Source organism: Nesoenas mayeri (genome assembly GCF_963082525.1).
Source record: "Nesoenas mayeri genome assembly, chromosome: 2".
Taxonomy (NCBI): domain Eukaryota; kingdom Metazoa; phylum Chordata; class Aves; order Columbiformes; family Columbidae; genus Nesoenas; species Nesoenas mayeri.
The window spans coordinates 134,783,486-134,801,096 of NC_137543.1; the positions used below are offsets into that span (position 1 = coordinate 134,783,486).

General features: G+C 39.1%; 1 protein-coding gene across 1 annotated transcript in view; it reads right to left on the reverse strand.

Annotated features, from left to right (window-relative positions):
* Window positions 1–932: 932 nt before the first annotated feature.
* The window catches only part of SCIN (scinderin), a gene marked incomplete at both ends in the record, with an annotated part of 48,783 nt that continues 32,104 nt past the window's right edge, over window positions 933–17,611 (reverse strand). Inside the window, 12 exons of the mRNA XM_080340322.1 lie at window positions 933–1,066; window positions 2,257–2,317; window positions 3,521–3,598; window positions 5,310–5,431; window positions 5,908–6,085; window positions 6,597–6,767; window positions 9,101–9,191; window positions 9,376–9,497; window positions 10,681–10,896; window positions 11,096–11,184; window positions 12,947–13,079; window positions 15,592–15,684. Coding sequence (XP_080196448.1) covers window positions 933–1,066; window positions 2,257–2,317; window positions 3,521–3,598; window positions 5,310–5,431; window positions 5,908–6,085; window positions 6,597–6,767; window positions 9,101–9,191; window positions 9,376–9,497; window positions 10,681–10,896; window positions 11,096–11,184; window positions 12,947–13,079; window positions 15,592–15,684 — 1,488 coding nt within the window. The remainder of the gene's footprint in view (window positions 1,067–2,256; window positions 2,318–3,520; window positions 3,599–5,309; window positions 5,432–5,907; window positions 6,086–6,596; window positions 6,768–9,100; window positions 9,192–9,375; window positions 9,498–10,680; window positions 10,897–11,095; window positions 11,185–12,946; window positions 13,080–15,591; window positions 15,685–17,611) is intronic.

The window sequence follows — 17,611 nt, forward strand, 5'->3', positions numbered from 1 at the left end:
CACATCCTGCACTTGATGAGGTGAGCAGTCCACACGTTGGAAAAGAACTGAGTACTGCTGACTAAGGCATCTGAAACAAAGTATGGCTTAAGTGCAATCTGGTTAAGGCAAGAGTACATATGTTTGAAGCTGTTACTTCTTCTGCTTCCACTTAAAAGCACTAGTGCACTCCAATGTGTTTAAGAACTTTGATTTAAAAGACCTGGTGGAGCTGAAGATGCTTCACAGAGATAAATCTAAAGAAACTCATTACAATGAGCTAGACAGTCCCTCAAAAAAACCTTTGTCAGCTTCATATTATTACAGCCATTCAGTCCAAAGCTTCAAATACATGTTCTAACAAGACAAACAAATCTGTTAAGCACAGCTTTCTCAAAATACTCATGCCTTATTTGCCCTCTGCAAGGCACAGCTCCCACTCTGGATCAGGCATCATCTGAAATTATACGTGAGTTTGGCAACATTTTTACCTAGTAAGTAAATAATGTCCAGTCCTACTCTTGCAACAGATATAGAATTAGCCCTTTATGAGGCCAAATTCTGTGCAATATTATGCTGACCTTAATGTAATGGAATATCTGTGGCATCAGTTTGGATTTTGAAGTTGAGGCAGGATTTGGCCCATTTTATCACATTAAAATAATCTGATCCACAGCTTCTGTTTGAAGAATCGATAGATTAAACAAAGTATTTGTAGCACTTTCCATATTTGCTACATGAAAGGCCCACTTGCCCGTTTTGACCAGTTTACAATTATTGTTTATGCTTTCCAGTGCTAAGAATTTCTAGGTTACTCACAGAAATACATCAAAGCTTGGGAAAGTGTAACAACACGTGCATCATATTGTTGCATAAGCTTATGCTTAAAAATACTAGAAAGTAGCTGGGCTCTGATCATTCTTTGGCTTGAAGCTGCAGCCTCCTTGGATAGATCAGTTCTTCCATTTGTTGGCGTCCCAAGCCAGGAACCAGCCTGTGAATGTTGGGGGTTCATGTCCCTGCTTCACGATTACAATGGGGGTCCCTTTATCTCTGCCAGAGGGATCTGTTTCAATATAGCGTTTGGCTGAAAACAGAGAGGAAGTAAAACATGTAATATATTAGTTCATTCCTTTGGTATTAAAAATACATTAAAAGCCCCAGTGAAAGAACCCAGGGCTACTATAATGCAGTATTCAATTAAATTATTTCAAAGGCAATGAGATGACCAGGTGATTGCTGATTTCTCCAAGCTGCCAGTGAAGAAATTTTCCACGAGGTTAAAACAGAGATTGCTGCTCTGATCGGTTCATTGCCATACAGCTGGTTTTGGCTCTTGAACAGGAGAAAGAATTTGCTGGTGCTGTGCAGATGCACAAGCTTCATTCACATTTTTCCTATGTAAAAGCTAGTATTGTTTCCCTTGACATCACAACATGACATCAGTACATATCAGAAACACAGTTAGGTAACCCGAGCTGCTCCAGGGAAACATCTGCAAGCATTTTTAGCACAAACTTTGTCAGAATGGCTCAGCTACTTGAAATCACACCAGAGGTGACGTCTTTTTTCAAGGAGGTGCACACCACATGAGTTGTCTTGATTTATCCTGCAACTGGAATTTCCTCCTCCAAATTTAATTCAGTGAAGGGTGGCAGTGTAAGGACTTGAGGATTTGTTGGCATTCCTTTGACTATATTCATTAGTGTAGGGTGTAGCTCAGTAGGTATCTTCTTTTAAATTCTCTCTCTTTGCAGTTTCTTTTTATTGAGCTTTCCTATATATTCTTTAAAAAGCTCTGCAGCCTAGCAATGCTATCTTGATTAATTTTACCCTGTATAAACTTACAGATAAGAAAGATACAATGAGTTTTAAAGCACATTTAAAGGAAAAAATCATCTTCTCCAGGATTAAATCCTAATAGGCTCAGCAACCCTTTTAAACACTACCCTGTTTCCCCGAAAATAAGACCTACCTCAAAAATAAGCCCTAGCATGATTTTTCAGGATTTTTGAGGATGCTCAAAATATAAGCCCTACTCCAAAAATAAGCCCTAGTTACAGTTCATAAAAAAAAAATCAATTTAAATAGTGTCCAGGAAGCTATACATGTAAAAAAGTAATAAGTTTTGGAGCAAAAATTAATATAAGACCCTGTCTTATTTTCAGGGAAGGAGAGCATAAACATAACTAGATTTCTTCTACATCATCTTTTTCACTTCTTTAAGCAATATTGATGCTACTTCACCCAGAATTCTGCTAAATTGATTTGATTTACCAGATTTAACAGATTCCTGTCGCTCAGTTTCATTAGCATCCTTCCCAATCCAAACAAAAACCTGCAAAGAGAGAAGAGAAAGATATAGCTCCCATGTTGTGATAAGGAAGTTGTGTACAGCAGGTAAAGTACAAAATAGTTGGTTCCACTAAGAATATAAGAATATACACTATGAAAATACTGGAGAGACACAGATCTCTCACACACCCTTGCAAAGAGAAATCTCTGAAACCTCCCTGCTCTCTTGACACTGGAAGGCCAGACCTTTATGCACTTTGATGGAAGGAACTCTAATTACCTTTTCCACAGATACTTTTTACAATTTGCCAAGGAAATTGCTCTTTAGGTGCAGGTAAAAGCACTTAACAGGAGCTGTCTCTGGTTTGACCTCTGCATGCCCATCAACGCTTGTGCCCTGTGATCAGTGCTACCCAGCGTCACTGCTGGATAACCCACTGAATAACCCAACAGCCCGAGCCTCGATCTTTTTTTTTTTCTGTCAAGGATCCTTTTGGAAACCAGCTACATGTCCTGGACTTCTTCTTACCTGAGTCCGTATGTCCCATTTACTTTCCATCCAGCTCCTCCACCCACCTTCCCCAATCACTCCTTCCCACATGGACCTTGGACATTCCTTCTCATTTCCAAAAACCTCAGTCATTTTTTCTGTAAGGGTTAGGCTGAATAAGACAGCTAAAGTGTGGGATCTGTGCCCTTCTCCCCCTTTCCCTCCAAGGGGAGAGGAAGGATAGAGAGAACGCGCTGTGAGGAACAGATGTGCCCTCCACACCCACAGTAAGTTTGCCTGTTATCCAAAAAGCTCTCAATGTTTTCAGTGAACCTGGGAAAATGACAGAGATTGTTCCTGTCACCTCCACCTAGTTATCCTGAAGAAATCTGTGTAAGGGTCTAGTGTTTGTCCCCGTCTCCAGTAACACTTTTTGTAGGTGCTGTTCCTACATGGATTTTGTGGCTTCTGAATAATTTTAATGCAAATACTTTCTTTTTCTAAATTAATATATTTTAGTGATAAAGCCAAGAACATTATTGAGACCCTTTCAGAATACTGATGGGGCTTATACTCTCACAGCCCCCATGGGTTTTAATGGGAAGTGCCTGCCATTGTCTCACATTAAGCTTGTATATTCATTCATGTATATTTACACTAGCACATCATATAGCTCAAAAATATAGCTCGCTCTGGTATACTTTAAAGAAAACAAAACCTCTTCCATAAAAAGCAGTGGTGAAGTGCACAGCTTACCTGCTCCCAAGTATCCAGCAACATGACATCATCTTCAGCCAAATCATCCTGAGTGAATTCTCCTGGGACCTCCTCAATCTAAAAAGGATATTATGTTTGGTGGGTTTTTTTGTTTTTTAATGATTTATGAAGATATTCCAATTTTGTTCAGACCAAAGTTATTTTGTAAAGGATAAGTCCAGAAGCTGTTGTGTAATTCTTTTTGCTCCTAAAAAGTCGAGCCCTAAACTGATTTGATAACTGTGTCATGGGTGTTTCATTGAAAGGAAACAAATCACATAATTGCATGTCCTATAAAATCAGCTCTTAGTTTGTCAGAATTGATAGGATATCCCCAGGAGAGGCAAAGGTTTACACTGTAATTGTGACTATTGTTGAGACTGAGGTCTACCAGAAAAAGGGGACAGGGAAATTTTCATAGAGCACCTTGTACCAAACAAACTAAATAAATCAGCTGCTAACGGCTGATATATTCATGCAGCTTACTCTCAACAATAAGGAAAATAAACTGCTTTGGTTTGCAGGTGTTGAGCTCAGTGATGAAATACATGCCCAAGCAAGCTTTGCAGGTACTTGACAACGAGACATTACAGTTGACTAAGCCATCGAGGATTAGTCCCCAAAGGAAAGGCAGACCTCTTGCTCCTTCCGAGGATGTTCAGGCAGACAGAAAAGCAGTTGAATGTTGTTCTGTATAAGGAGGAGTGATAATAATATAGCTACTGGTCAGCCCTCTACTTTTGAAGGACTGTCAAGGGTTTGGCTATGCTTGGTCATGTAGGAGTGTTAAACGGAGAATAAGCATATACTGCAAAAGACATTCCTCTTCCCCAACCTGTGTTATGGTGGCCAGAAAGTCATAATGATCTGACCTGCCTCTTCTGGTGAGCTCTAATGGTGGTGATTCTATTACTAGGGAAATGCTACAGGACAGATGAGGTTTCACAGAATTTGGAGGGAATTTAAAACAAAAACCAAACACATACATAGCTCTCAACAGACTATTATAGAGAGGCTGTGTTTCACAGGAATGTTTTAGAAGCTTGTTAGAAGAATACACTTTACTACTCTCATAAGATTTTGAAGTCCTTATTAAAGGATCCTTTTTGTTTTATCCCTCTCCAAATGAATGGGCTGTGCCTTAAGGAGATTGCAGAGTTGGTAGCCAGCTATGTCCCTTACCTAAAAATTAGAGCATCCTTGCCAATCAGTGACATAGCATTGCCCTCCCAGAGTACGGTAAGTAATTAAGCCTGAATCACAGGCTTAACACAGAGCACACAGCTCTGGGTATTTCTGCTAAGGAAATAGGCCTTCCTGCCTCCTTGAGCACAGGCCAATACCTTTGAGGCATAATTACATGTCTTAAATCTATGGAAAATTTCAGACTGCTAGGGGTTTTTGGCAAGGGACATTTATTTTCTTCACCACCACTATCCAACACAAGGCACTGACCTGCACTTTCTCAGCAAAATAATAGCAATCTGGCAGTGCTCTGCAAGAACACAATTGCATTTGACTGGGCAAGCATCGCATCTTTTTGCACCTGCAAGCCTCTAGTCCCAGGCTGGAGCTGGCTCTGCGTGCAAACTTCTGCAGTATTAACTCTTCTGTCTGTCCTTTGCATTTGGATTGATTTAAAGCACCAAATGTCAATCCTCTAGCTCTTGCCAAGCACAGCTAACTAAGCCAGATCCCCAAATTAATTTCATGTCTGCTGATTCCTAAGGCAAAATGAACCAGAAACTATATAATTAAACAGAAAGGAAAGTACCCCCCATATACTCACAATAAATCTACCAGTCTTATTAGAACAACCATACAGGCGAGGGGGATGATCTTCAGCCTTTGTCAAGAGTTGTGATGAGGTCTGATATTTTTTTTTACCTCCAAGTGCTTTCCAGAATTCCTCTGAAATACACAATATATAATTTATTCAGCAGTTAATTTAACATTTAATGTTTTAGCTCGTTAGATACTCTTTCAAGAATCCCCAAACAGTATTTTTGCTGTCTCAAAGATGACCACATTTTCTTACAGTTCTTCCTGCAGTTTGTCAACAATAAAAATATCACTTGCACACCTAGAAAGAGCAATGTGCTATGTCTTTTTCCCCCTCTAGGTACTCAAGGTAAACAAAGGATGGACCACATTCCTCTGCAGCTCCTTCTACTGCCCTACAGACTTGCAGGGCATCGCACTGCTGGTGCATTAGCCACTTCTGGATAGATCTGTGTGATAAATGTCAGGTTGGATTTTCAAAGGCAGAGATTGAGTATATGCTTCTGCCTACAAAATATATGATCGTAAAAACAATTTAGGCTGTATCTCCACGCAGTGCAGTGTATTCTCAGCTGCCTATTAGCAACCATGGGCCTCATACTGACCGGGTTCCTGGCCTTCATTAATCTTTGCAGTCTGGCATTTAAGAACGCTGGCAATGTGTTGAGCTCCTTGTTCCTCTTCTTTATTTGCCCCTTTTCCTACCCAGGTGTAGCCAGAGTTGTTTGGCAGTTTCAGAACAAAGACATCATTAGAGTTTAGTGACAGTGAGTCAACATCAACCTAGATCAAAAAAGAAATTGTTTTATTCTCCATATTTTCAAATAATGTGGTCACTATTTTGCATGTTTATATAAAATATGTAGCTAGATGTTAATCAGCTATGCTTTTTTCCTTTAATTTTTCCATAGATTTATACTGATATAAATTAGAGAAGAACTTGAGATAGAACTACCGTGAAGGGCAAAACTTAGGACTGTTTGGCAGAAGGAAAGATTATCTTATAAAGTAGGAAATACTGTCTCATAAGGGTTGCTGATTTCTTGTCTATTCTTTGTCAGCTAACTGTTCACTATGTGTTTTCTTACAGTTTCTTCTGAAAGATATAGATTGGTCACAGCCAGTTACATCATATTCTCTTTGATTTGTTGGACGGGTTGGTCACATAGAGCAGTGGATTTGGAGTCCTGCATTCCTACCAGAAGCGACTACCCACCAAGATTAGTTGGAGAGGCTTGTGCAAGCTATACCATTTCCCATGGGGAATAAATTGTTTACTTAGCAGTGTCCTTACCTCAGCAATCCGAGTAATAGCTGCCAGGTTCCTGCGGATTTGGAAGAGTCGTGTGGGTGGAGCGGGTTTCTGACCTTCCTTCTTGGATGTCCCGTCCTTGTAGACAATAAGTGGTTTGTTTTTGAACAAGCTCAGTAAATGTGCAGGCTCTTTGCCTTGGCTGACTCGGACCTGTACATATGTAAAGAAATGCAATAAAATAAACAAAAGGACACAGGTAGTTATTTTTGGTCTTTGTTGAATAGCATAGGGGACGTTAGCCAATAATGCTAAGTACGTTAGCACAAATGAGAAGTTGTAAGCTGAGAAGATCTAAAAATATAGTTCCAGACACATTAAAGTTAGAGCATTTGTGAGATTTTTTGTCAATCATGCTGACACAAAGACAAGATTCAAACTTTTAACATAATGTTTAGCTGATTAAAATGGCTGCTACCTACTGTAACAAGAAAATTACTCTTTTTTTCAAAAGAACAGTAATTTCATAGAGTTTTATAGGGTGACTTAATTCCCCTGAAAAACAATCTTGGAAATTTCCGTGCCCTGTATTTAAGCAGAAGAGAACAGTTATTCATCCTCTTCATTAATTCTGTGTGTTTTATCTGCAAGAAGATGAAAAAGATGAGCATAAATCTATCTTGCAGAGGATAACATGGATGACAAAAATGAACTTCCGTTAGCTATGAAGAACAACTATTTTTAGGTTAATGCATGATAAAAGTTACTTGTATGCAGCCGTTTATTCTTCATTTATAACAATACCACCTGCCCAGGTGGAGGGCCGTGGCTCCCCACCTTTCACTCACAGAAAGAAAGGGAAAAAAGGGGAATAAGGCATGGTATGTAGCCCACAGAGAAGCGGGGACTCCCAGCTCTGTAGCCCTGCCCGGTGAGGGCTGGGGCAGTGGGGCTGGGGTTGGTGGGGCCAGGGGCAGTGGGGGCAATGCTGGCTGCAGGAGCAGCTGCTTTTGCTTATCCCACCACAGGGCAGACCAGTAGCATTGCCTGATAAGGATATCCTAGGACATGTATACAGGATATCCGAGGACATGTAGGTGCCAAGCTGCGGCAAGGGTTTATAAATGCCAAAACAAAACAAAAAAAATCCAAAGAAAAAGAACAAACCAACCCTCCTCTGGGAAACATGCCTACAAAACAAATGGGCGAATGACGTTTTAATTATCATTTGTACTGTAGTGCCATCTAGTGACCACAAAATATTACCTTTAAACCTGTCAATGCTAATACAGGCGTTAAGCACCGGTAATATATTCTACGTAGCCGTGTGCATGCATACAAATGCACATATGCATATATACATATGTGTGTATACATGCACATACATATATATATTCCTAAATTAATTGCAGGCTAAAAGTACTTTTAAGTATCATGACTACTGCAGCAGGAGTGATCTCCTTCAGCTTTAATAAAAAGGCTTTTTAAGCACATTATTATTGTAGCTGTTAGTAGTAATACTATTATTACTGCAGTATTAGTATTGGCCTTATTTATGAGGCAGGACCATATTGTGCTGAACTCTGTCCAAATATAGAACATGTGTTAGGAATATTTCAAGGAGTAATTAACTAAAAGTGTTCTAATCATTAATATAATTTCGATCATAAATCATAACCAATTAATAACTACAAGTATGGTCTGCTATGTAAATTAACTGTACCTTGATGGGTGGGGGAAGCCCTTTACTCTGGTAATTAAGAAATGAGAAGCACAGAATTATCTCCTACTGCCTAGAAAATCTCTGCCCACCCCTACTCATCTTCCAGCTCTAGCCTCTCTGAGACAAGAGGAGACCTCTCACCTCCCCGCCTCCTCACCACTCTGCACTAGCGATGAAAGGTGAGTACACATTTTAGTCATGCTAGGGCTAACTCATCTCATCACACCTTTTAGCTGCCAATGTCCTCTGCTTTGCGTCGCGCACACCATTTCTGCAAGTGGGGATGTGCAAGCACTATAGGATAGGATAACCCAGGTTATGTTCCTCACTACAGCAGGACCAGTCCACACCCTGGAGCACAGTTTCTGCAGGCTCTCCCCTTCTGGCTATCATGTGGCTTTCATGTGTCCCAGTTTTGGCCCTCTAAAAGTCAGATGTCTTGTCTGAGCTAAACATCATAGCTTTCTACATAAGTTAATTGCCCTGGGAGGATCTTATCCTTTGGTCTCCACTGACCACATACAAAGTTTGTAAGGCTAGGCAGGACTAAAACCCAATTTTTAGACAGAGAAAGTCAAAGGAAGACAAGGCAGTTTCAGGTTGTGTTATATCTGTGTTCTTTTGGACATCTACATTCAGGAAGGATGATTCAAATTGGAAAATCTCTAGTGACTTTAAAAAAAGCCCATGGTACTTGGCTAGATACAGGCCATGAGCAGCTGATATTCCCAATCTTCAAATGCTACCTCATCCTTTTGTTTCTCATTAACATGTGCATATATTGCAAGCTCCATTGCATTTTATTTATGCAACAGACACTAACCTGCACAGCCTGACCGTTCAATAACCGATCCAACTGAACAGTCAGAAATGCAGATGCAGTCAGTTCATCTCTTGTCGCATGGGCTCCTTGCCTGGGAAAGACAATAAGAAAGGCAAGGGTTAAGTCCAGTTTCAAAATAATCCAGAGCTAACACCTAATGACAATCACACAGTAAACAACCTTGCATCTACATGTGGTTCTACTCAAAAGGACATAAAGTCAGGATAAAATAATATCCACATGCTGGAGATCTGTGCACAGCCGACCCAACGTACCATGTGTAGATGATCTGCCCTTTAGGGTAAGTGTAGAGGATAATGTAGCAGTCACCACCATAGAACTGTCCGTACGTCTCGGGTTCCACAGGAACCCTGCCACTGCTTTCCACACGCCAGATCTGGGGAAACAGAGAAATCACTGGAGAATGCTGAACTTCATCCTGAGACTCTTCAAGAAGCAATTTATTGTGTCATCCCTTGAGTGACCTTTGTTTCTGTTTTCTAGTGTTATAGAGTAAAACCAGGAAGGTTTCTTCATGAGGAAGATAGATCCACCCTGCACCCACTGAATGAATGAATAATGACAATCAACAAGCCATTGCAGCACACTTTGGCTTGATGCTTTAATGCCACATGATCACCTCATAATGCTACGTTGAACTTACTTTCTTAACATCTCAAGATGATAATACGATATGAATGGCATAACATCATGATTCATCACAGAACTATCATATCATTTGGGAGAGGCACACTAGAGTCAGATAACACACTGTTAGAGGCAGATTTCTTACTATTTGATTTACCACAGCCCAGTTCAGTTAACAACTGTTCTCCAAAAACATACTGCTAAAAATATACAGTAAAAAAAAAACAAAACTTCAGATCTATGCTCTGGCTCAAGCCTACAGACCATCCCAAGTATGAGGTTGGAAACCTAGAAAATATGAACTGTAGGTATTTATCTTTTTCTTCCAGAATCCTAACATGCAGATCTGTAGTCAGCAGGCTGTGTTGGTACAATGCCAAACCAGCTCTGTGTAGTCCAAGGATGTTCCTGCAGTGGGATAAGCATAGATCAAGAAAGACTGTACAGTCAGTCACCTTTTTCTCTCCAAATCCAGGCTGAGAGACACACTATGAACTAAGAAGGCTCCTCTGGAAAGCAGATTGGATACATACATAAAGACACAGAACTAATTTCTTACTCCAAGGGCAAGTTTTCCCATTCCAGATTTCAAACTGATGTGAGCTAGGGGGTTTTCTTTAGGCTAAGTACCACATTTAAAGTATAACTTTCAGAAGTATTGTGAAAAGGTGAAATGTTTCTGGTGCTCGATTTCTGTTGATGACTGGTAAAAAAAAAATTCATAAGCACCAAAAAAACATGACCCAGCATGCACTGACAAAGATATTCACTTTCTATTTCAAAGTACCTTTTCTGATGGTAGAAGAAACACTGCCACTAATGTAGTGTTACTCAACACAACAGAGCAAATGGCAAAACATAGAGTGGCAGCTTATCCCATAACAGAATAAGATAGATAGGTAGAGTACAATTTAATACAACACAAAAATTACCTCTACTTTCCCTGAACCGTCATCTACCATGTTATGCTGGGCAGCCATTTGTGGAGACTCATGTAACTTAGTAGCATCAAATTCAATCTGCTCAATTTTAGCCACTCTCTCTGTGACATATACTTTGCCAAAACCATCACTTTGATCTTTATCCTTCCAGTCTTTGAAAAATTGTTTGAAAATCGGTGTTTCACCTCCTTCAGGAAGGACTTGAATCTGAAATGAAGCAAGACGCGTGAAATGGAACAAAAGCAAAACTGACAGTTACTTGAACATAAACTTTTCTGAATTACCTGTTAGTGAAACATTGCCCTTATGTCTTATAAGCCCTTACGAGTATTTTTTTGCTGATTTAAAAACAAAGTCTTTAACAGAGCACATACTCTCCTGGTATCATCTCATAAACAGATCACACCTGTGTGTTGGCAGGGTAATTCATCTGCTGTATGAATTGTTCGGCATTCTTCATGGCAGCTTTTCTCTCTTGCGGGTTAGCATCTTTTCCTGGTTAAAACAGAAGCATAACAACACATGGGAAAGTACAATGAGCTCACAGATCCTCCAAAAACAGGATGTCCTTGAGACAGGTTCTCTTTGACATTGCTCTTGCCTCAGTCTTGAACGAACACAAATGCTGGACATAGCATGAGCAGTAAGATTCACACAAAGTTGAATGGCCAAAACAGTACCTGAGTGGCTTTAAAAACAGTCAAAATAATTTTCTTTTTTCTTAAAAAAAAAAAATGCATTTTTTTTTGCTTAGTGAGCGTGTTTCTCTCAAAAAATGTTGTTCGTAATATCTGTGTGGTTCAAGTACAAGAACACTCTGGCTCTTTTCTCTGAATCTTCCCTTGCTGGGCTGCAATGTAGTAAATAATGTGCTGTCCAGAGCTGCCTTCACTTCTTCAGGCAGTGCCACAGCCCAAGTAAAAGAAATTCCCAATTTGTCTAGCTGGCCTGTGCAATTTACCACCACCCTTCCTTATCCATTGCTCCTTGTTCAGCCCTGCTCAGTGTCAGACATCTCTGAAAATCTCTGCGGGATGATATTGTGTTATCAGGTCTGTGGCCCAGCTGGCTGTCAATGACTATACTCCAAAGACCTCTTAGTCTAATAAGATGCTCTGATAAGCTATTCATTGTATTCCATTTTGAATGAGACTATTAGCGAAGTAATTCACACTCAGTTTAGCGGTCTGAAGATTTCCAGCAGAGATGATAACTGCAGCCTCCCAGTGCCAGAGTGAGACTCACAGACTAATGGGTTTCTTCCACACGTTATTGTTACCAACAGTAGCAAAGTGAGAATGCACAGAAGAGCACATGGAGCCACATTCAAAGAGCCTAAATTGTATTTTATTTATTTGATGCCTGATCCCATTGGCTTGGTTCTTCCAGAAGCTGTCAGAGCATGAAAACCAGGTTTGGGCCATCTGAGCACAAGGCTCCCAAAATGCTCTCTTTTAAAGGATGTTTCCCTCCCTCCTCCTCCCCCCCAAACTGGAGAAGTTTTCAAGCAAAATGCTGAAAATGCTTCCTGGAATGACTTCAGCAGTTTGACAACTGCGTTGATCAATTATATGCTATGGCACATGGTAAAAAGAAATGCAAAGGCTGCAGAATAATTAATACACTGCCTCAGACAAAAAAGGGGAGATACTCAGCACTGAATGCAATGGCAGCACCACAACAAACCAGCTACAAGGTGTCCAGACCTCATTCCCCAGTAGTATTCTCCTGGAAAATGTTCAGTCAAAGCAATTGCAGACACTCCTATGAGCACCGATGATACCACAGAGAAAAAAAGAAAAAAAGAAGCAAAGTATCTGCAAGCTTATGCTTTTAGTTAGTGCCTGGCACACACACCTTTCAATTTCACACCTCTGTGGAGCAGTGTATGGAAATATAGTATCTACCCATTATCAAACCTTGTGTCTAGATTTTCTCCCAGAAGATAGGGGTTTTGTGACAATATGAAGGACTTGTAGAATTTTTTGTTTGCTTTGTAATTACCACTTAGATAAGCATTTAAGCACCCAAGCTTACAGATACCCCCAAACCAGCAGGATCCTTAGACAAGACTCAGTGTTCTGAAGCCCTTGACTAAGTGAGCAATCCTTGTCCACTGGCCAAACCAAGGAAGAAATATGTGCAGGGTGCTGGGTCCAGCCAGTATTAAATTCTTGTTCGTGTCCCGAGGGTGTTACGTCAACTCCTTAGATATGTCAGTGTAGCTTCTGCATTTGCAACAGAAGTGATCTCTTACCTTTCCACACAAAGATCTTCTTTGCAGCACCATTGTCCAAAATGAAGCACTCCTCAGACAAAAGCATAGCCATGGAGAAGGGGTTTTCCTCTGCTACCACGGACACCTTCATGGATCCACTTGCATCCGACACCTAAGAAAGCAATCAGTTGAAATTTAGATCAGCTCTGGCTTTTATAACCAAATTAATTTCTGCTCCCCAAATTACTGTAAAAATCAGTCACTATTCCTATATAAATGGCTGTGTGAAATTTGTGTGCAGCTGGGAAAGTAAGGTAGGCTTATGTTTTTTGCTTGTTTCATCTATTTTACATCCAACAGAGGGAGATGTAGTGTTAATTTTAGTGAGTTTGTTGGATCCCTGTCTCACAACTTCTTAAAATAAATGGGTTTCTCTTCCATTTTCGATTCAACTTCTCATTCAGTGAACACCTCTACAGTTAAAAACATGTATTTTCTTCAGCCCCTCCTATATGCTCAGCTGAACTGGTGGAATCCCTAGGTGTCATCTTCTGCTACCAAGCAACCCACATTGAAGCCAAAGTTACACATACATGGTGAACAAGAGTATTTGAAATTATAATTGAAATAGTCCTACATTGATTGTAACAAGTGAAATACCTACATTTATAACCTACATTTTTTCAATTGGAAACTGTAATATAAGACCTGTTGCAGACTCTGCTTTGTAACCTCTACCACCACTGTAAGTTCATTTAAAACCTTTTAAAATTCACACTTGCATGGCTGAAAAGACCAGTTATTGCTACTGAAAATAAGTTATTACTATTGTAATAACTGTTATAGCAGTCTTTATTTCTTTCATAATTAAATATTAATTTTAAATACACCATTATATTGTATATTATGAAGGCAGAAGATGGAAATTACCACTGCATATTAAAAAAAAAAAAAATAATAAAAAGCTATTTTACCTACTGTGAGGGCTCATCATAGACCTATCTCCTGACTTTGGCACTCACTGTTACATTGCAGCATATTTACATTTAGCTAACAGAGCTCTGGACCCGGGTACTTAGAGGAATTTATTAGATATCCACATCATTTTCTGAGAGTTCTAGGGATTCCAATATTCACTGCAAGCACTTTTCTCCAGTATTTTGTCTTGCTACAATGGTTCTGATCATACCTGCAGGTTTTATCTTTTTTTTATTTTTTTTCCTAGAACCCTACTCTAAACATAAACATATGCCAGATTTTTTTGTAGGAATGGAATGATTAATGGGAACTAAAGACAGCACATGGACAAAAAAGACTAAAAATGTACTTGTAAGAATGATCATATTGGCTTATTGTAAACTCCAGCCACACAGATGGGTAGACGAAGAATCACGAAATGGGCAGGGAAAAATGTGGCTCTGTCCTGCTGTGGTCTGTGGGATGCAGGAGCTGCCGAAGGAGTCACCTACCCTCTCCTACCTTTACAGCAGCTTCAAAGCCACTGTAGGTGGTACCTAAAAGGTCACACACGTGGAGATCCAGTGGCACTTAGTGCTGTCAGGGTGTTGCCACCTGTTGACCAAACCCCTCTTGTTAAGTGACAATGGGGAAGGGAAGGAAGGACGTGGCCCGGCACTGACAGATTCTTCTCCCTCACACAGGGCAACCTCATTGCATGAGCCAAAGTGCTGACTGAAGAGAAAGGTCCAGATCTCAATGCTAATGAGAGCTTGTCAAATTAAAAAAAAAGTATCTTGCAGTCTTCAGAAGAAAATAATCTTTTTTTAACTGGTAGTGGGGTGGATAGTCTTTTCTAAATTTCATTAAAAACATCCCCCTTTTCCAAAGACGTTCTCACTTCATTTCTCAAGTGGGAGAATATGAAAGAAAGGGAGCTGGAGGGCGGCAGAAAGGGAAAGAGAGAGAGAGAGAAAATACAGGCTTGGAAATAGTTCTTTTCTCTTTTTCTTTTTCTTTTTTTTTTTTCAGAAACAGAAAAAGGAATAGTTCTGTAACCTTGTGTATAGGCAAGATACTGTATTGTTAGTTCAAAGAATAAATTCCATGCCTCTTCTAGGAAAGAGCAGTATAGCTAGCATGATATGAGAAAAAATCAGAACTTTACTGAATATCATCGTAAAACTTCTACTGATTTAAATGGAGCAAACACTTAATCCATTTTTGTTTATAGGTAATTTTTCTGACAGTGGCAATGTCCTAGTCAGCTTTAAGCCATTGCAGCTGAGGAAGGAGGAAAATGGCATTGCAAAAGAAAAGAGTTTTGCATTCAAATTCCTTTGGATTTAGAAATAAAGTATAACATAACTGTCCAACTAAGAATAACTAAATCATATATGACTATTAAAACTCTCACTGTTAAAATCAAGAAGCCAGTAAATATAGTTTGATTTAAGACCAGCTAGTTCATCTTTAGCCTGCACTGAGTGGTTCATAGTCCATGCTTGTTTCCTGAGTAAACAGGAATAATCCATTTTTTTGCCTCAAATTTTCTGGGCTGCCTTGATTAACATATTTTGAGAAAACACTTGTCCATTGGCTGCAAACCAACTAACACAACTGCAGTTCTGTACCTGAAGCCAGAACTCCATATAGGAGGCATGAATGAATGCATGCATACTGTTGAGTGTACCTAACTAAAATAAGTAAATAAATAAATAACTTACCATATATAGTTTAGCACTTCTCCTGTTTGTAATATCAGCCAGCTCATCGTCATCATCATCACAGTCGGGAAGTGCTGGCTTGCTCCCTAAAACCTGTGCGGCAAGAGAATAACAAATTCAATGCAGAGAGACAGTAGGTGCTCCAGTATAAATACCTAAACACTGTGATGCATTGTCCCAGTTATCAGTTAACTGGGATCATCGTTACATATAATCCAATTGAAATCCAGACTCATGGGTGACTTGTTAACAAATATATGGATAATTTTAAATAACTGCATCAGATCTCCAGCAGCTTTAGTTCTACATGCTGTCTTTCCTGCAGGCCAACTTGCTGGTCATCTATAGATTAAGATAGGAAATAATATAGAGAGGAAAGCTTCAATGGATACATACACAAATACACAGAATAGAAAGGTTTCTGCGGTCCTATTCTATGTACGTGTTTATATGTCTGTCTTCCCCTTTCCTCCCCCAGTAACTTCTAAACTGTCAGCAAGTACATCTTACAATTTTTGGACTGACGTTACTCTTAAAATGTTTAGCAATACTAAAATTAAATCAGACAAAGTGAAATATATGAGTTGAAATTATATTTTTAAATATTTCAATTGACAATATAAAATATCAGATGAGTTCAAAAATCTTAAAAACTACAGATTTTTAATCTGTTAAGGCGGAAAAATGAGGTACGGTCTTGAAAAAATTTATGAGATGAGAAAAACATTTTCCTGCTCCACCACTGGAATATCAATTTTAACACTGTCCTTGTTTTACATCTTAGTACTTTTACACCATGGGTAATGTTATAACAACTATCACTGCAATAAATACACAGAGGTTCATCAAGAATATGTTATAGTCAGGTAGTCATTATGAGATCCTACTTACCCTTTCTTAATGATCTTTCCTTAATGATTCATAGATGACTAGATCAAAATGTTACATACAGAATATTATTGATTTCTATGAAATTATGTCCTAGAGTGGAGGTAGAAGTAATTGATACATCAAGTAACAAGGGCTGTGCCCGCCTTCCTATTGACACAGCACATTTGTGTATAACATGGAGTCATATGAAAAACCACTGTAAATATTTGATAACAGGGAAGCCTGACAAATCATATAGATGCAAAGTATTTGGAAAAAAATATAGCCTAATATTTAATATTAATCTGCCATCTGTGAAGTTTACTGACCTGGTAAAGCCCCTAAAATAATTTTTAAAAAAGCCTCGTTAAGTGTGATTGCTGCAATTTAAGCAAAACTATTTTACTGGTGATGCACTGAAGAAAAAGTAATGCCCTGAGTGTTTCAGAAAGATGTTACCAGTAGCTATCAGTCAGCACTTCCTGAATTCATGCTACATGGCTGCAGATTTATTAATGTATAGGTCAAGTGGGGCTTTTCACACTAACCAGCAGCCTACACACAAGCAGTACAGCACCACCAATAATGTTGTATTTATAATGCAAGGGTCAGAAAATTGCCAAATAACAGGCATGCCTCTTTACCTGAACAGACACTGAACACTTTTGAAGCTTTTATTACATTTGACTTGCAGTAACAATAAAGACGGTAAAGGAGTCCTGTTAATAAAATTTCCAGAAGTTTATACTCATTAGTTCCCTGCTTAACCAGGTATTTACAGAAAACCAACCAAACAAAAAACCCAAACAAACAGAAAAAATTGTGAGGAAGATGATAAATCCAGAAGATGATACAAGTTTTAAATTATGGGAGACACATGAAGACACCAAATGTGAAGAGATGCAGCATGCACTATATATACACTCAATATATGAAGTGATACAGTATGAAATACATATAGTTAGTACACTTTTGTATTGCTAGAAACAACTTATGTCATTCCCAACATGCAATAATTTCAGCCAGCTTGTCTTATAGAGTGGAGGATGAGGCAGATCATGGCATAAAAAAATTCTGTACTTAAACAGAAAGCAATTTATGCTGAAAAAAAAGTGTTAAGCTCTGTCCCAAATAAATGCCTTCCAGAGAA